General features: G+C 45.8%; 1 protein-coding gene and 1 long non-coding RNA gene across 3 annotated transcripts; one reads left to right on the top strand and one right to left on the bottom strand.

Moving 5' to 3' along the window:
- Nucleotides 1–2,207: 2,207 nt before the first annotated feature.
- CCDC42 (coiled-coil domain containing 42) lies at nucleotides 2,208–10,756 on the bottom strand. The gene is made up of 7 exons (XM_082212990.1): nucleotides 10,550–10,756; nucleotides 8,962–9,067; nucleotides 8,432–8,536; nucleotides 7,205–7,402; nucleotides 5,840–6,061; nucleotides 3,985–4,143; nucleotides 2,208–2,505 (listed from the first exon to the last, which is right to left on the bottom strand). The coding sequence occupies exons 1-7, from the start codon at nucleotides 10,624–10,626 to the stop codon at nucleotides 2,413–2,415; spliced, it is 960 nt and encodes a 319-aa protein (XP_082069116.1). The 5' UTR covers nucleotides 10,627–10,756; the 3' UTR covers nucleotides 2,208–2,412.
- Nucleotides 10,757–10,817: 61 nt separating this feature from the next.
- LOC309527246 lies at nucleotides 10,818–17,120 on the top strand. Of its 2 annotated transcripts, none has more exons than XR_014217147.1 (3): nucleotides 10,818–11,712; nucleotides 13,843–13,913; nucleotides 16,168–17,120. It is a non-coding gene; the product is annotated as an uncharacterized lncRNA (long non-coding RNA). The 2 variants fall into 2 exon arrangements; XR_014217148.1 differs by lacking the exon at nucleotides 16,168–17,120 and adding an exon at nucleotides 15,368–15,771.
- Nucleotides 17,121–19,768: the final 2,648 nt, after the last annotated feature.

The raw sequence follows: 19,768 nt of genomic DNA, 5'->3' as shown, positions 1-19,768 counted from the left end.
TAACATAGGATGTTAAGAAAATAGGAAGCCGCTTCATTTAGTGCAGTACAGTACAGTGGTGCCTTGGATTAAGAACTTAATTCATTCTGGAGATCCGGTCTTAACCTGAAAATGTTCTTAACCTGAGGACCACTTTAGCTAATGGGGCCTCCCGCTGCCGCCGTGCAATTTCTGTTCTCATCCTGAAGCAAAGTTCTTAACCCAAGGTACTATTTCTGGGTTAGCGGAGTCTGTAACCTGAAGCGTCTAAAACCTGAGGTACCACTGTACTTTCTGCAGACTGTCAGCAACTATCCAGGGTTTCAGGCAGAGGACACTCATATCTGGAGATGTCAGAGAATGAACCTGAGATTTCCTGCATGAAAAGCAGGTGATCAGTGGCGCTGACTTGTGTCCGTACTGATGCTCAGACCTAATGTCTGTTGAAAAGCCCAAATCCTCTCTCCTAAGTGAACATGCCACTCCGCACTTTTAGAACTCCGTAGGAGTGGGAGGTATTAATCCATTTTTCTCCGAGATCCCCTTTCTTCTATCAGTGCCTTCGGGTTTCAGGGTCAGAGCCCACTGGGTCCCCCCAACCTCACTCCCTGAACATGCCGCAAAGTGTGTGGAGGCACCTCAGCCCCCTGGCAGGATGAGTCATCGTGGCCTCCCAAGACGAGACATTTCCCCCGCTCCCAACTCATCCCGGTTGCATTTGCGTCATCAGCTCCACCTGACTGCACTGCAGAGCCAAGCGATGACGCCAGCACCGGGGCACTCTCGGCAATGGCTGCTGTCTGAGGCTCAGCTCCTTTGCTGCCGCCTGCTGAATGGACGGGATGAGCTTCCGGGATCTGCGCTGCTCTCGCTCTAATCACCGTCGCGCTCTTTGCTGAATGGAAGACTCCCGAGTGCGGAATACTAACTGTCATTCTAGCGACAGGGAGGCGAGCGTGGCAGCTCTGCGCTTGGCTGTCTGTTCCTGTGCAACAATCAGCTGCCTGTTGCAGCACAGGTAGCTGTACTCAGAGCGCTCCTCAGCAAGCCGCAGTAGCTCTGCTTCCCAGGGAGGAGCGACAGCCAGTCCAGCGCTATAAAGAGCTCCTGGCCCCAGTGATCATTTTCTTCTCCACTGCTGCTGGCCAAGGAGTTAATTCATGAAGTTCATATCTAGATGTAATACAAGCACCTCACTTAAGCAACTGCTTGGCATTCCTTCTGCCTCCAGAAGAGACAGAGATCCTTCAGGCCTTTGGAACATCTGGGTGAACTTACCTAGCCTGGCGTCCTTAAATTCTCATACAGTGGTACCTCGGGTTACATACGCTTCAGGTTACAGATTCCGCTAACCCAGAAATAGTGCTTCAGGTTAAGAACTTTGCTTCAGGATAAGAAATCATGCTCCGGCGGCGCGGTGGCAGCAGGAGGCCCCATTAGCTAAAGTGGTGCTTCAGGTTAAGAACAGTTTCAGGTTAAGAACGGACCTCCGGAATGAAATAAGTACTTAACCCGAGGTACCACTCTCTTAATTTTGGAATGTAGCCCCCTCCTCTCAAGACGAACATACCAGGGCAAGCATAATTCAGCCTTCAAGACTAATCACGTTTAGGAGGTTGGGCTTCGTTGGCTAGTGTCCAGAGGAGTGGCTGGGGTGGGGTGGGGGGGCAGGGCACACTGGGCACCACACCGGGGGGCCAGCACTTACCGTGGGGCCTCATGTTTCTCTCCTGGGAGTGATGCCTGCCTAGTTCATCTCCTTTCATTGGTGCCGTGCATTCATGGTGACGATTTGTGCATATGGTACTATCTGGGTGGGGCACTTTTGCACGATCCCACTTTCAACACTGTTTGTTCCTGAAAAGGTTTCATCCTGCTTTGTTTCCAATCACTGCATGTCCTGTGACTTCCTGCTGAAACCCTGTACAAATATTTGGAGGGCAGGGGCTGGTCTTGCTGTCGTTGTGCTATTGTGCATCTATTCAAACCCTGATGCCAGTAAGGCAATAGCTTTGGCAAAAATCAACTCATCAAGAGGAGTGATGTGTGGGCAGGTCAGTGTAAATCCACCACAAATGCATTGGGATTGTAGCATACTTCCCGCAAAGAGCGCATGTTTGGCAGGCCACCCAGTTCCAAACAACTCATCGACAGGCTGCCAACGGTGGGTCCGTGGCACAGGACTCATTTTATCCACATGGAAACAAAGGCAGATGAGAAGCCAAGGCTCCATTAACTAAAATATTCTCTTTATATACCATACAGACTAGGTTTTGTTTCCAGTGAAGGGAAAGTAAAGGGTGGGAAGGATATTGATTAAAATGCAGTCGTGGGGCATCAACCATTCCAAAGGACAAGCAAAGCACAGCTGAGGGGGTTTTCTGAGAGAAGAGAAGTGGGGAACATTATATTCTTTTTCCAACACCTCCCGGGTCACTCCTTGTTCATTCCTGTTAGCGATCTGTTTTGCTCTTTCTTCTTCACCTCTGACCAGATGTCAGACAGGTCCTGGATAAACTGCTGGATCTGAGAACAAAGAGGATGAACATCCGATTAATACAAGCAGAGGGGGAGCCATCACAACAGCATAGGCTGGAACTGGGGGCTACTTTGGGATTTTTATTATTTTTTATTATTTCAGTCTTTATTAGTTTATAAATGACACACACAAAAACCACAAAACATAACTCACAAATAAAAAGAAAAAAGAACAATACAACATGGAAACACAAAAATATTTCAGCTACCAACTTTCACCCTCCTTAGTGTGGGTTCTTTGTTTCCTTATTACTTGCCTCTATTTTTCAATAAACTCAACCTGTATCTTATAGTATTTGTGTTCTTTTTACCTTATGTTATTCCGAGAGTTAATCAAAGCATCCTAAAGTTTTAATGTGGGGACAATGTTCTTTTAAATATTGTCTATAAATCTCCCATTCCTTTTTGAACTTTTGGGTCAATGGATACCTGATCTTCTCCTTCATATTTGCTAATTCCATATATTCAAACAGTTTAACCTGTCACTCTTCTTTTGTTGGAATTTTATCTCCTTTCCGTCCCTTGGCTATCAGCATTCTCACTGCAGTTGTTGTGTACATAAAAATCTCTCAGAATGTCTGATGCCATAATGCCTAAGAGGAAGGCTTCAGGTTTTTTGATAAATGTTATTTTGAACAATTTTTTTAGTTCATGGTATTTAAGTTCCCAAAAGCTCTCTATTTTTTTACAACCCCACCACATATGTTACCATTGTTCCCTCTAGTTCTCTACACCTCCAGCATAAATTTGACTTGGTTTTGTACATTTTAGCCAATTTGCTGGGTGTGATGTACCATCTGTATAGCATCTCCATAAAGTTTTCCTTTATAGTAAAGCAAGCCATAAATTTCAGTTCATTTCTCCTTAAATTTTCCCATTCTGCCGTCTGTATATTGTACCTAATGTCCTTCGCCCACTGAACCATAACCGATTTTACTTCCCCTTCTTTTAAAAGAAAAGAAAGCTACTTTGGGATTTAATTGGGGCTGCTGGTCTGAAGGATAGAACTCTTGGTGGAACTATGGACTATGGGGCTGGTGGGGGGAAGCAATGTCCAAACTACACTGGAGAGAGAACATGCTATAGCACAAGAGCCATCAATTCATCACTGTTTCCAGCTCACTGTGTTTCATTTCCAGATACATTCTGGACGAACCAGATATAAGCCCTCCCAATTGTATCTCCTTGTCACAACATGGCTTGATGGGCCTCAAACAACGAAGGACTGAAGACTTTGTGCTCAGCTTGCAAACAGAAATGGCCCACTCATGAGGTGGGGTGAAGCAACCATCTCAGAGGGCAGAAATGCAAGAGACGGTGCCCCCCCCAGGGCACTCAACCCCATGTGTATTTTGTGGTTTTGTATATTGATTTTGTTCTGTGAACCGCCTTGAGACCTTCGGGTATAGACTTAAAAGCACTGCCAGACCCTGGTGGGGAGAGGTGGAGAACTCAGGACACGTGTACCATATCCAGCTGCTTGTGTGTGTCCTCCACGGGCACCATTAAAGCGTCCTTCATCTGCTTGGCTACACTCTGGAAGAGATTCAAAGTGGCCATCTTGATGGTACCCAGCATCAATGTTTTCTTCGCGGCCGTATTCTGGATATGGGCCCAACGTGACTCCTGCGGAGAAGGCAGAGGCATCGAAAATGAGGTTTCGATGGACGTGACTAGTATGCTGCTACTTTCCATGTTAAAAGTGCCCCGAACTTCATTTGGGGGAGATGGCGGGGACAGGACTCAAAACAACTTGCATAGCAACCAGCCTAAGATGCCTCTCTTACGTTTTGCACTTCCATTGTGCAATCTGATCTGCCACACACAAAGCCTTTTCAGCAAAATGTTCTGTGTTATTGTCTGCCTGTCTGCCTCCCCCCCCCATGGAATGTTGGTTCAAATGCTAAGAAGTTTGTTACTAGGCAGAAAGGGGCAGCCCCAGCTAGGGTTCATGGCATCATCCTGCCTTGTCCTGCTGTAGTTAGTCGTTAGTCGCCCAGCATCTTTCTTTTCCTTCCCTAAACTGTAAGATATTCACCATTGCCAAAGATGGTGGTAAACGTTCTCTGGCTACCACTAACGAGGTTTAAAAAGGAAGTAGCTCCCTCCTTCTGCCATTTCTTCCTGATAAAGAACACTTATGGTGGTCTGGAATGGCTCCTGAGACTCCCTAATAGCTCAGCTGGTTAGAGTGTGGTGTTGATGATGCCAAGTTTGCAGGTTCGATCCTGGTAAGGGACTGCTGCATATTCCTGCGTTCGGGGGGTGGGGTGGGGTTTGGACTAGATGATCCTCAGGGTCCCTTCCAATGCTATGATTCTCTGAATACTCCAGCCCCATTTGCATTATGTTTTGAAAGCAGTATCACGCCACTTTAAGCAATCATGGCTTCCCAAAAGAATCATGGGAAGTGTAGTTTGTTATAGTTGCTGAGAGTTGTTAGGAGACCCCTATTCCATTCACAGTCCCCAAAGTTCCCCAGGATAAGGGATTGACTATTAAACCACTTAGAGAACTATAGCTCTGTGAGCAGATTTTGGCTCCAGGCCTCAGATTCCCTATCCTTGATTTTGAGTGATACTTAAAGTGCCGTGTGCTAGCCAAAATGCCCTGCCCACTGCCAAACAGGTAAATGGCTCCCAGTGATGCCCAGTGGATTGCTGACCATTCTTGCCATCATCTCTGGCTTAAGTGTTCACTGAGCCAGGGTTTGTCTGCAGCTAGTCAAGGGTATGGATTCATGGCAGCAGATTTTAAGTTAAGATTACACCGAGGGACGCGAGTGGTGCTGTGGGTTAAACCACAGAGCCTAGGACCTGCCGATCAGGAGGGCGGCGGTTCAAATCCCCACGATGGGGTGAGCTCCTGTTGCTTGGTCCCTGCTCCTGCCAACCTAGCAGTTCGAAAGCACATCAAAGTGCAAGTAGATCAATAGGTACCGCTCTGGCAGGAAGGTAAACGGCGTTTCTGTGCGCTGCTCTGGTTCGCCAGAAGTGGCTTAGTCATGCTGGCCACATGACCTGGAAGCTGTACGCCAGCTCCCTTGGCCAATAAAGCGAGATGAGCGCCGTAACCCTAGAGTCGGCCACGGCTGGACCTAATGGTCAGGGGTCCCTTTACTTTACCTAGTCCAGGGTGTGGGTTCATGGCAGCAGATTTTAAGTTAAGATTACACTGCGGTCTGGGGTGAGAGTAAGCCTGTTAGGATATGCAGATAGTTCAGGAAGAGACAAAGATTCTGATCCATCCAGACTGGTTTCAGGCTTGCCATTGTATTACTGGGTCAAAGTCCTCCATGCATTTCCCCACCCCTACTCCTTACCCAGACGATGACATCGCTGCGGGCATGGTCGAAACGCAGCTGTAGGCGGGCTAGCTCATTGTTGTGCTGCAGCATCTCATCATCTTTTTCCTCCTTGTAGCGCGCCAGGCGGACTTTAGCTTGCTCAATCATCTCCATCCCCTCCTGTGCCGACTGCACGAGGTCCCGGTGCATCCCTACGAGGGTCTTGTAGCGACCGATGACCTCCCGGATCTCCTCAAACTACAGGGAATGCCTTGCATTACTGTCCTGAACCCTAAGATACCAATCTTCCCTTAGCCAATAGTCAATTCCAAATAGTAGCCCTCAAGGATCACATCATCTCCTCCCCATGACAGATCCTTGGACATGCATCAACAGATGGGTGCCTGGCTACAGACACCATAGCGCAGCCAGCCAATATACTGGCTCAGGAAGCCAGCTATTATTATACAATGGGTATTTGACCAAGGCTCTACTGCACTGTCCAGAACTACAGCTTAAAGGCAGCAAATAGGGGGGCAAATGCTCACGATACAAAGTCACCACCATTGTTCATGAAACTGTGTAGATGCTTGAATAGCAGTTGCACCAATGATCCAGTTGTTCTAAACTTCAGATTCTAGAATTTAGTTTAGCATCAACTGTAGAAACTTCAGATTCTAGAACTTGGTTTAGCATCAGCTGTAGAGCCAGTGTTTTTTTTCTGGGCGGATGCAGGGGTACACATACCTCTAAACATTTTGTCAATCTAAGTTTGGCCTCATTGAGAGGCAGTATTTCAATATGAGTAGGAAAATGAGAATAACCATAAACCTTTTTTTTAAAAAAATTAAAAAGCACTGGCTAAACCACAGAGCCTAGGGCTTGCCGACCAGACAGTCAGCAGTTCGAATCCCCACGAGGGGGTGAGCTCCCATTGCCCAGTCCCTGTTCCTACCAATCTAGCAGCAATAAAACAAGTCAAAGTGCAACTAGATAAATAGGTACCACTCCGGCAGAAAGGTAAATGGCATTTCTGTGCACTGTTCTGGTTAGCTAGAAGGGGTTTAGTCATGCTGGCCACATGACCCAGAAGCTGTCTGTGGACAAACACTGGCTCCTCGGCCTATAGAGCGAGATGAGCACTGCAATCCCAGAGTCATCCGCTGCTGGACCTAACGTCAGGGGTACCTTTACCTAAATCTGATCTGCAGATTTCTGGTGGCACAGACAGAACCACAATAAGGTAACTGTGGTTTCTGCCACTCCCCACCTCAAGTGTTGGTCCTTTGTTCCTCTGCCTGTTTCTCTGGTTCTGCACACAGGCTACACACCAAAGAACTGGACATCTGCTCTTGAGCTCCACCCTCAGACTTTCCCTCCCTTCTTAGCAGCCATACGTACCTCAGAGACCTCAACCACTTTCTCCAGGTACTTGTTGAAGATGGAGTATTGCTGTAGCTTGTTGTAGAGCTTCTGGTGCTGCTGCTTCAGAGCTGCCATCTCTATCTTGGCCTTGGCCAGCTCTTTCACTCGCTGCTTCTTCAGTTCCCGCTCCTTGTTGGCTTTCTTCAGGGCTCTGATCCGTTTCTGGTCGTTTTCCTAATGGCCCCATGTTGGACCCCACCCCACATACCATTGAAACGGAATCAAGACAAGAGTCAGAGTCTACAAGGCTGTCAGAAGTGCACAGGAAGTTGCCCTGTACCCTGTCAGGATATTTGCCCATCTAGCCCAGTAATACCTGCAACTACTGTTCTGGAGGCAGAGGCAGTGCTATAACTAACTAGCCATTTCTTTGCCCAAGGCTGGGATTGAACATGAGACCTCATGCACACAAACTGTGTGCTCTACCACTGAGCTATGATCTCTCCTGACACCATGTCTCCATCTGAACCAGCACTGAATTGAGCTAGGAAATGGAGGTACTGCTTTAAAGGTACCACTGCTGAAATTCTTGGCATTCAAACTGAGTCTACTCAGCTTCTGGTGTGCAAAAATGCAGCTGGCTGATGGAGCCAATGTGGATTGATCTTCTCCACTGCTAGCAGTAGTCAATGCCGGAATATGGTTTGCTTGGCTTAGCCTGCAGAAGCCTCAGCTATGGCACTTTGCATAGCCTGCTGCATTTATTGAGTTTCTGGTAATCTTCCACAAGCTGATATCTAGACTGTCCTCTACATCTGGAAGACAAGCTCACTAATTCAATGTTGAAAATAAAACACGATGTGATTTAAATACCTGGTGATTGTATTAAATGAATCTTGTATATTTTATGCCCTTGCCTAGGTTATGCCCTAGGGGCAGAGACCCCCTATCACTCCACCTAAGTTAAACTGGGATAGTTTCAGCTAGGATAGCTCAATCGGTTGGGCATGAGACTCTTAATCTCAGGGTCGTGGGTCTGAGTCCTACGTTAGGCAAAAGATTCCTGCATTGCAGGAAGTTGGACCAGATGACTTTTGTGATCCCTTCAAGCTCTACAATTCTATGATCCTACTATTGGGTGGAGAGCAACTAGCCTGTGTACATATCTGTAGCTTCAGGCATATCACAATCAGGCCTGTGCTGTGCTTAAATAGGGTGGAGGTCTTATAATGTAAGAGCCAGAGAAATGCAACAAGCAAATACCTGTATGAATTGCTCGAATTTCCGAATATATGCTTTCAACTGAATCTCCTTAGAACCAAGTTCCTCCCATCGATTGTTCAGGGCTTCCATCCTTGTCTTGAATGCCTGAAAGGTTCACAGAGGGAAGAGACCAGTAGGACATCTGATTCCAGTAGATCAGACTGGTGACTTTGAGATATTTTGGACTACAGCTCACACTGTCCCTATTAACCATTCTGATGCTGATGGAAGCTAAAATCCAAAATATTTGGAGGACACCTGGTCAGGGAAGGCTGCAGTAGTCTTCTTGTTCTGTTAGGTGTTGGAAGACTGTGTTGCCTCCTGTTTTTCTCTCAAGTTACAGAGAGCCCAAAACTTCAAAGAAATTAGCATCCTGGCCAGGTGGATCAAAAGGTGTTTTGATAGGGAAAACATGTGCAATTTGCTGCCAATAAGCCATGTAGTTCTGTGGTTTTGAAGTGGCTGGTGACAAATGAAGGTAGAGCTGGTCATCAGGGATACAGATGCAGTAAAGCAGGGTGTCTCCTCACCTCCTTTTGTGCCTCCATGGCCTGGTGCACCAATTTGGCTTCTTTTTTCTTCTCCAGGAGCCGAATGGAGGGAGATGGGGACTCCTCCTCAGATACTGGGAATTTCCTAATAAAAGAGAAAAATAATTTTCCCATGAAGAGTGCAGAGATATTTCTAAGTCATAGGACCTGTGAGCTAAGGTAGGTTTTGTGCAGCTCACACACCTTAGGATGAAGAGGCAGAATGATAGAACATCCTGTTTGTCCAAAGGTGCCTGGATCAAGCCCAGAGATGAGTTTCAGTCAGATAACAGACAAGGATTCCAAACTACAAGGTCTACAAGGAGCAACAAGAAAATGGGGCTTGGATTCAATTTAGATACCCAGCAAGAGAAAGGGGTTTGGAGGAAGGAAATGAAACTTCAGTGGCAATAGTGGAAGAAAGGGAAATGAAAGCAGTGAAAGGAACATGAGACAGACGAAGAAGGATGTTGGAAAGGAAAAGTGAACAGCTAATCATGGAGCCATGAAGAAAGGAAGCTATGCTTGTTTTAGTACTGGGTGGTCTGATTAGTTGCCGAACCACTTGGGAACAGGGGTACAGCACCATCCAGGGAAGTATCCTGCAACAATTAGAATTAGGATTATTTGAGCATGCCAACAAGTGTATAAATAGTGATAATCCAGTAGATGCTATATATGTGAAAAGACAAAAGTGCTTTACAAAGTCCCTCATCAAAGGATCCAAATGATCAAACTACATGTGGCATAGAGATTTATGTTCAGGATCGCCTACATTTTTTTAAAAAAAGTTAATGGCAGCAGATGGATGTTACAATCAGGACCATAGCACTGGAGGTGAAGTTAAAATCCTCCTCATTCAATTTTCCAGTATAGGGAGCTGTTACCTTCATGTCTAGTTTGTGTAGGCTTCAGGGAATCCGATCCCTCCTCCGGTGGCAGCCAAAAAAACAGATAAACAAGAAGAGTTCTTACCACGTAATTTATTCAGTATTTACAGATACACAAATGAATGCAGTCTTTATTAAATAATGGCGTTGCTCTGAATAAATTCCAACCCCCTCTGTCACTCCTATGTCATCCCTGCGCCAGCTGATCTGAGCTTTCTGCCTCTGAGCTTTCTGTTCTACTACTCACAATGCCTGGGAGAGGGTGTCTCAGGAGAGGGTGTCTCAGGAATGCTTTCCAAATACACTGAGACTGTCAGTACTTCTTCCTGCTGTTCTTCTCCCAATATTTCCCAGCTTTTCCCCTCTGCAGCCTCTGAACTATGGCCTTCTGCAAACCACTGTTCTAAATCTATACTGTCCTCAAGAGGACTGAGGCAGCCCCCACCATTCTTCCTCAGTCCAGCCCCTGACATAGACTTTCCAGATGTACCTGGCCAGCTGTTGCTGGAACCAGGATGCTGGTAAGACCTTGGACCCTTTTATAAAAAGTGTGTGTAGGGGTGAAGCAGGAGAACCTAGAAGGGAAAAGAAAGAAGAAGATACCAAAAGCAAAGAAGAAGACCATGGAAAGTAAAAAGTAAAATAGAGAGGAGCCCAGAGGAAAGTTCTTTCTGGAAGAGATGTGGCATTTAACTCACATCAGAAGTTTCAGCAACTTCTGTCCATACTGTATGCGGAAATACTCGCTCAGATCCTCTTCATCCATGGTGGTCATGATGACTGCTCACTGGCTAGGCAATGCACCCCAAGCCCTTTTAAACTCAACACTCTAAGCAGAGCTAGAGATACCACTTTCCACCTCTCCTAATGCCTTGGGAGGAATTCAGGCAAAGAGAATCTGTTACAGTTGGGGTCACAGAACCTTCCGGAAGATGCAGAAGGGTTGCTTAGCAACCACAGGGCTGTTCTGCACTGGGAATGATGTAGGGTCTTATGTGAGGCTATTGTTCTCTTCTCGTGTGAAGGGTACCAATAAATGCCACAACCCATCATTCCCCCTTGGAGAAGGACTGAACTGGCCAGGGAGATTGTGTGAAGTAGCAAGCATATGCTTTTATCAGCCAGTGGTTTCAGAGTAGTCAGGATAACAGGAAGGAGCTGTCATTTAGAAGGATGGTCAAATTAACCTCTTCTACTAGATGGAGGAGAGCATTACGGAATCAAAACACACATAATGCTCTTTGAAACAACATTGTGGCACAGCATGAGTTCTGATTAGAGCTGAAAAGAAATTAGATTCACTTTATCCTATCCTCACTTTCTGAAACAATATGTGAACCGAAACACAAACAGCCTTTAAAATTCACGCATCTCCAAATTTTGTAATGCAGTTCTCCAGCTGAGCGATGGGGCGGGGTGTGTGTGCAAACAGTGGTATAAAGTGTGTACAGGTATGCATATATTAGTGAAAACATCATGCAAATTCATTATACTAGGCAAAATATATTCTCAAAGTTCAAAATGTGCCCACCGGCCCAAAGAGATTGGTTACCCCTGTTCAAGGTTGTTGTGTTCGGTTCCATCCACCCTATTGTCTCACAGCTGCTATGGCAAAAATGAAAACTTTGATGGTGACAACCAGATTGATAGGTTGATACTACATACACGTCTGGGCTTTTGTGCAGATAAGCAAGAGTGATTACCATGGTGGCAACTTTGAAGTAGTGAAACTTTAACTGGTCTCTTCAGGTGCGAAAATATTTGAGACTGGGACTCGCAAGCTCCGTCAAGCCCTGAAGCTCCAAAAGGTTTCCTGGAGAGTGGAATGCATCTGCAAGGCTCCTACGCTGACTTCCTTGAGGTGTGTGGCTGATCATGCTGCAGAAATGCCAGCTAACCATCAACATTGTGTGGGTGCTTTTCAGCAAATCCTGGGATCTTGTCACCACAGAAATGTGCCCCTCCCTCACTGGAAGCATGAACAGCACGAGAGTGCCCAAGATTTGGCTGAGCAAATGTTATTGCGCCAGCCCAGTGTAGTATTTGCATCCTTCACCCCAACCCATTGTGGATTAGGCACTGTCTGAGGTGGAAGTCTTGATCATTCCATCAGCTCTGCTGTGTGTGGCAGTCCAGCTTCATCAGGCCTCCCCTCCCCTCAGCTGTCATGTGGGGTCAGCCATTCCATCAGGCTACCATAGCAAGAGATTAGAAGCATGGCTCATTCCATCAGCTTTGTTGAAAACCAAACTCCGTCAGGCACCTCCTAACCCTGAACTGTGACAGCTGGTCAGTTTAAGAACAGCTGTTTAAGAATTGGTGCCTGAGTTTGATTTTTATTTTCCTCTTCCCTCCCTGTCCTTTCCCCCTTGTGTGTCATTCCCCCCCCCCTTAACCATTGTAAGCCTGTAGGCAGTGACCTGTTTCAATTAACTGCATGTTAAACCACAGAGCCTAGGACTTGCCGATCAGAAGGTTGGTGGTTCGAATCCCTGTGACGGGGTGAGCTCCCATTGCTCGGTCCCTGCTCCTGCCAACCTAGCAGTTTGAAAGCATGCCAAAGTGCAAGTAGATAAATAGGTACCACTCCAGCGGGAAGGTAAACGGCGTTTCTGTGTGCTGCTCTGGTTTGCCAGAAGCTGCTTAGTCATGCTGGCCACATGACCCGGAAGCTGTACGCCGGCTCCCTCAGCCAATAAAGCGAAATGAGCACCGCAACCCCAGAGTCAGTCATGACTGGACCTAATTGTCAGGGGTTCCTTTACCTTTACCTTAAGGCACTCTGGGAGCCTTTTAGACCAAAGAGTGAGCTCCAAATGCTCCAAATAAAATAAATAATCATAATAAGTATTCCTCAGGGCTGATCCAGTCATGCCATCCTTGTGTTTTCACGTGGGCTGCAGCAAATGCCTTTACACTGGGGCTGAGCCTGAATTCTCCTGAAGTCAGTAATGGAAAAGTTTTGGAGCATTACCTCATGATGGAGTGGAAGCCACAATGGGTTAGCTTTAATTGTCTTGTGCTTCACCCTTCTCTCCCAGTGTCTTTACATCTTCTCCCTGACTGAGCGCTCGGCTCTTGGATACAGTGTGTGCTTTAAAAGCTCAGCTTCTTTTTCTTAGGTTCTCCATGGCAACTGCATCAGCACCCCATGAATAAATTACCTCTCTGACACAACATCGCTTATTAGAATAGAGAAAATGCCATTTCTGAGTCATGTCTTTCTGATGGGGCCTTTTGTCTCTTCCTTCATTCTTCTGTCTGCCCAGTTCTCTGTGTGAAGAGAAAGTCAGCCAGACAGTTTGCCTTGGGGTGAGCAGAATGTCCCTCTCCAGGCCATGGGTGACTTCAAAGGGCAGTGAGAGTTTCCTGTCCTGGCCTTAGTGTGGAAGCTGCCATGGTAGGGAACAGACACTGTGGGTTGGCTTGCTTGCCTACAAACCTTTTCTTAAACCTAGTCCTCTATGGCTCTTGAATTAACCTCCCCTCCATCACCCACATACGCATCCTGCAGTTCTCAGTTAGTCTCATCTTTATTCCTCCTAAGTGTTGTCCTGCCACATCATTGCAGAGGGGAGATCGTTTTGTCATGCAAGCAGAAATGTTTGTGCTGATGGAACAATCATAATAGCAGGCCCTTCAAGTGTTCCTATTTTCCAGCGACTGTCCTGAATTTACAGAAGCAGTCCCAGTTTCTCGCTTGATCCTGGAATGTCCCGCTTTTCCTTAGGACATCCCTATTTTCTTCAGAGAAATGTTGGAGGGCATGGAGTTATGTGACCCCCAAGCCAAGGACATAAGTAACTATACAAACTTTAGAAGACATCTGAAGGCAGCCCTGTATAGGGGAGTGTTTTCATGTTTCATGTTTCATGATGTTTTTATATATGTTGGAAGCCGCCCAGAGTGGCTGGGGCAATCTAGTCATATGGGTGGGGTATAACAACAGCATCCTCCCCATCCCATTTTTCTTTTGTGTCATATATTTTAGATTGCAAGCCTGTGGGAAGGAACAGCCTTATTTTTAATTGATTGTACATGAATCAATTGAGAGACCTGTGTGTAAGTAGGTGTGCTTTCTCTAGTGTCAGGATTCTAGGTTAATCGGTGTTGACTACAAATGAAAGATTGGAACTCTGCACAGAGAACTGTCCCATTTGACAGTTGTCAGCCTGTTGTGAGCTAAAAGTCCAGAATGTCAGGAGGAGAAAATTGGGGGAAGAATGCTGCAGTTAAATGTTGCAATAGAAGCACTTCAGTAACTCAGTGGAATTGTTTGTTTGGGAGGTATTGTGTGTCATATTGTGCATTCTGAGTTGTTGCAATCATCACAGTGGCAGACCAATTTGTTTAAACTGTCTGTCCTGTTGCTACTAAGTGAGAGCTAGGGTCTAATTTTAAGGTTGCAATGGGTAAGGAGAGTTGGATCTCCCTGCAGCATAACTCCCAACAATTCATTGCCATCTCCCACCCCAAAACTGGCCTCTGATGCCAGAAGCCAGCTCACATACCTGGGAGAGGGCTGCCGGGAGGTGAGTTTGGGGACGGCTCATCTCCAACCTGTGCACACACTTTGCACTTAAAACCAGTGCTCCCATTATGTAGGGAACAAAATGCATAAGCCTCACCAGCTGAGTCCCCACCCCAGTTGTAGCTAATCACACCCTCCAACACTCTACAAGACAGTAACTAAGAGGGCCATTTGAAACCAGAAGAGGGTAGCCTCTGAATTTGAGCGCCACCGCAACCCCAGAGTTGGTCACGACTGGACCTAATGGTCAGGGGTCCCTTTACCTTTACCTTTAAAATCCGAAACAGTCTCCCATTGTCATGTGCAGCTTTTGCTTCAAATTTCTCCATCTGTGATTAATTACTGAACCTTAATGGCTTTTCGCATCTGTGATCAAACAAACTGGTGAGAGGCAAAAAGCTGGATTCTGTGACCTTTGCGAGAGATTAAAATTCAATAAAATAATAATAGTGGTGAGAATACCAAGGCATTTGACTCCTATCTCCTTCAACTTACCAAGTGTGCAGTCCTATCAAAACATTCTCTTGTGTTTCAGCCAAAATGTTTCACCCCTGCAGGCTTATATTCCGCCCCCCCCTTTGCTCCAGGTTATATTCCATACAATTTTGTACAGTTATAAATGATGCCTTTGAAATACCCTGTAACCTAGGTGGGGTTTACTATTTTTATTAATAATAATTCTGAATTTTATATTAACTCAAACAGATAAAGCAGGGAACTGAAGTACCGCACATGTCACAAAAACAAATACAAACAATAGCTCCCCTTGTTCCTACCATAATTATATAATACACAAATCAGGGAACACACAAAAGTAGGAAAGAAAAAGGCTGTGGATAGCAATAGAGCAGTTGAACTAAGTTTATTATTGACATCACCACCATACTACCTCCCAGTTTAGAAGAGCATTTCCATTCCAGAAAGAGGATGATTTTTATTTTTATTTATTTATTTATTTATTTATTTATTTATTTATTTTTTGCAGATTGCAATCATTCTGCACATCATGGGTAGCCAACATGGCAACTTCCATCATTCCTTGGCTATTGGTGATGCTAGATGAGGCTGATGGGATTTGGAACCCAACCACATCTAGGAGGCCACAGGTCCCCCCCCCCAGACATTACACCTTCCTTTCCATTTGGGACATTGTCTGGTGGTCTGGTGAAAGAAAAAGTAGGTGAAAGAAACAGATTAAACTCAAGAGGCTGAATTTTCATAGGTAGACAATTAGGTCTTATAACGTTTTTGCGCAAGCAGGCTCTGGCTGGAGACCACTCAGTTCATCCCTAGCATGGTTCTATCTACACTAGAGATTAAAAACACCCCAAGGTAAAGACTCCCTCAGTTCTGTTCCATCTGCAAAATGCCACATGGTGGGGCTGTTGCAAGGCATCCTTGCCTTGGCTGGAATATATTTGTAAGATTTATTTATTTATTGCTCAATAAATACTGAGCAGGGTTGTTGTTGTGGATGTGTTGATGGCAAGAGGCTGCTTCAAGGTCTTACTCTTGAAACTTGCTATTTTTGAGCTCTATATAAGCCTAACTCAGCTATTGTGGGAGCAGAAGCCAGGAGAAGGTGTGTATGAAGGAATAGAGAATGATCCTCTTATACTAGAATGTCAAGAAGGAAAGAGAAAGGGCTTTTCTTTGGAATGGATGCCAAACAGAATAGAACTGGGAGGGAGAGAAAGGTGGAGTGAGTTGCTAAGAAGTTTCCACACTTGTCATTTCAGAAACAAACATCAGAAACAGTGTCTGATTTCTCTCTCTTTCCAACAGTTCCTAGATAACATGTCATGTTGAAGGTGGGTTTCTTCTGTCTTGGAGGTTGGAACCACAGTATCAAGGCCCTGACCATCCATACAGATCAAGCCTGGAATTATTCTCCAACTCAAGGACAGGGGCAGAAAATGCTGTTTCTTGTGTTTTTGCTAGGAAGGACAAGCCCAAGGATGAGGAACCTGTTGGTGGACTTCAGCTCCCACCATTCTATCCATTGGCTATGCTGACCGGGACGGATGGGATTCAGAGTCCAAGAACATCTGAAGGGTACCATGTTGGCTAACTCTGCTGTATACTATATGCTTAATCAACTGGTGACCACAGAGTTCCAGCTAGGTAAATGCAGGAAAGATAGCTACTCCTGTTTTGAATCAGTGCAGGTTTTATAGAGAAACCTCACTGACTCTTTGGGGAGACTGGACTGGAACTTGCCACAGCAGCGGCCTGCATGTCTTTGATTTCCCAAGTCTTTTTAAACACCGGCTCTCCCTGGCTCTCCCTGGCACTCCCCCCCCCAATCCATACAGCAATTGTCAGTCTGAAAACTATGAATGATTGCCAGCTGCTATTTGGAATCTTCAGAAATGTGCCAATTCATCCTTCCTCTCCTCTCTTTGTTAAATCCTATTCCTCCCCCCCCATCTTAACAGCATGAAACACAAAAAAGCTGCCTTCTACCAAGTCAGACCACTGGTCCATCTAGTTTAGTATTGCATGCACTGGCTGGCAGCAGCCCTCCAAGATTTCAGGCAGAGGACATTCCCAGCCCTAGCTGGAGATGCTGGGAAGGTTGAACCTGGGACCTTTTTGAGCTTGTTGTGTACACACAGTGTAGAATATGCCCTGGATGTAGATTCTGAAATATAGCCCTTTCTCCAGTGAGCTAGGAATATGCAAGACACAGCTGTAGAGGAGGAAACTGCTGCCAAGAATAAAATTCCTGGTAAACATTCCTGTATTGCTTTAATTAAAGCACAACTCAGCTCACAACATCAGAAGAACAGAGCAATGAAAGGGGAGCACCCACTGATGCCTGTTATGCTGCTACAGTGTGGTGGGGGGACCTGAATATTCAGGAGTTTGCATTTGTGATTTGCTTTCTTCTGATAAAGCACTTAAGCTTTTTGCACAACACTGCAAGACTTGTGGCTTTTAGGAGCACAATTACCCCTGCGTCGTTCTCATTCGGACTCCTTCCAGTGGCAGATAGCAGAGTTGCTGGCAGCACTATATTCTTGCTGCTGAACATCCTTTGTAACGACACTGACATTAACAGCAGCACTCGCCCCTTTGTATCCCTTCTGATGGCGCCACTTATCAACTGGACTTAAAAGAGCCTGGGACAAGCCACTGCGTCAGCTAATGGAAAGCCACTTTTCTGAAGAATTGCTTCAGAGCAGGTGCAAGGGGCTAGGGTCTTGTTGGTGTAAATCAGCTTATCTCTGTTATAGTCAATGGGTTTCGCTCAGGTATAGGTACAGATTGGGTTGTCAGTGGCTCATGGAGGGTGCATTCAAAGAGAAAGAGGGAAGGTAATAGTTCATCTTTGTTTGGAAAACAGATTCAGCAGCAGGGGTCTTAAGACTGCTACCACTGCTACTCCCGCTCATTGTGGAATTGTTCACCTAGGCTCTGCATCTGGCCTGGCTGCACATCCCTGGAAGCATTTGGAAGGGCCTTAGCTCAGGGAAGGGCCATTGTGCAATGGCAGAAGCTCTCAGGGTCTGTCCCTGGTATCTCTAGGTAGGGCTGGGAAAGATTCCTGCCAGTCAACATAAACCAGGGCATCTTCAAACATGCAGCTACACATGTTTTGTGTAGTGTCTTTGTTGTCTCTTTCTCTCTTAATTCTTATTTTCTCTTCCCTCCTTCATGTTCTTTCTTTTGGTTAAAAAACGGTTTGGGAGCAGGCAGTGTGCTGGCTGCTTGTGCAGTGTGTGTGGGGAGAAGCTCAGAATAGAACTGGTGTAAACCAGCCTTCTCCCAGACCTTCATCAGTCCCAGTCTTGGAAGGTAGGAGTTGTAGACAGGAACATCTGGAGGACACCTTTAATGGCCTTGATCTACTTAGGCAAAGTGAGCAGAGACCACATCTGATGGCAGAAGATGGACTTCCATTTTCTGGAGGAGGTGATGGAGGAGGCCACTGAATAGGAGCAGAAGCAGTCTCAAAACCATGAAAAACTCCTCATCGGGAGCCTGCGGTAGAGTTAAACAAACTAATTACCTTAGGCCCGGCTGCAGAGTCATTGTTGGGCAACATCTCCTCAGAGTAGCTCCTATCACCAGCAGTATGATTTAGCTTTGATTCCTGCATTGGAGAGGATTGGATGAGATGGCCCTTGAGGTCCAACCAACCCTACAGTTCTATGATTCTTTGGTGCAGGGTCTGGATTGACTCACAGAATTCCTCAAGCAAGCCGGCATCTGCTGGGAAATGTATGCCACTACTACTGCAACCTTGGCACTTGGAGACATCTTGGTGGAAGCCTTCAAGGAAGGCTGCTGTAGACCATACTAAGGTAGATAAACCAGGGCTGATTTGGGGCAAATCAGCTTCCTGTACTCCTTATTCTGCCCCTCCAAAATGAGATATATTTTCTCATGAGATATATTTCATACTTATGATCCTTGGGGTGACGGCAGGAGACCAGAACGGGCTAAAGTCCTGGGAATATGTGGACTGTCAGGACAGTGTACACACCTGATCTATGAAATAGCAGTCACTGTTTTGTACCAGGTAGTGCTTTGCTACAGTAGCATAGTTCAGAGCATTGAACACCCACCCACACCAAATCTCAGTTCAGCCTTAAACAAACAAGTTGGTTTAATAAAGCGTATCAGCTTACCTGGGTTGTGTTTCTTCTACAAAGAGCTAAAATAGGACCCCTTTAATAGCCACAGCAGTGATAGTGGTGCTGTCTGCCCACTGACAATGACAGGCACCCAGTGACTTGTGGTGACTCATCTGCGAGGCTGCTTTAGACAAGAGGGTTTGCAACTTTGAGCTTATGGAGGGTGATAGCTGCAGTGTCATCATTGCTTATCAGGCTGCACATTCTCACACAGATTCACAGGTCTCTTGATTGATTAAGCTGATCCTTCCTGCCATCACTTCCCTCAACAGGCTTTGGCACCAGCCGCCTTTGGCACCAACAGCCCCCAAATCCCATTTCCTTGCAGGATTGAGTTCACAAAGAAGCACTTCATGTGGATGGTGTAGTAATTTATTTGTTATGGGAATTTCGATGAACTGAGAAGGGAATATTTGACTATTGAATCTGATCCAGCTCACTGATCTTATGATCAACCTATTCCTTCATGCAACATGCAACCTGACTGTGTGCATCTTTACTCCAAAGTAAGTCCCACTGTGTTTAATGTAGTTTTCTCCATAGTACATGTGCACAGGGTTGCAGTCTAAGGCTGTGTACACATGAATGGCTTTAAATGCTGTGAAGTCATTTCCGCCGTTATGTTTCAGGTTGAATTTTATGATGCAGCCTACATACGCCAGAATCTAGGCCCTGCAGAAAACCTTACATCTATGGGAGATTTTTTGTTCTGCATTTAAAGAATTATTACATAAACTGCTGTG

This window comes from Podarcis vaucheri (assembly GCF_965113315.1).
Source record: "Podarcis vaucheri genome assembly, chromosome: 2".
In the NCBI taxonomy this organism is placed as follows: Eukaryota; Metazoa; Chordata; class Lepidosauria; order Squamata; family Lacertidae; genus Podarcis; species Podarcis vaucheri.
Note: the sequence above shows the minus strand (reverse complement) of the source record. Positions and strands in the feature narration are given on the sequence as shown.

What these genes read in the sequence shown, in the direction of transcription:
- CCDC42 (XM_082212990.1), bottom strand. Translation starts at nt 10,626, where the DNA reads ATGACCACCATGGATGAAGAGGATCTGAGCGAGTATTTCCGCATACAG. An exon ending in CCATGGAGGCACAAAAGGAG is followed by an intron (nt 8,537 to 8,961) that starts GTGAGGAGACAC and finishes TGAACCTTTCAG; the next exon opens with GCATTCAAGACAAGGATGGA. An exon ending in GCAGCGATGTCATCGTCTGG is followed by an intron (nt 4,144 to 5,839) that starts GTAAGGAGTAGG and finishes CCTTCTCCGCAG; the next exon opens with GAGTCACGTTGGGCCCATAT.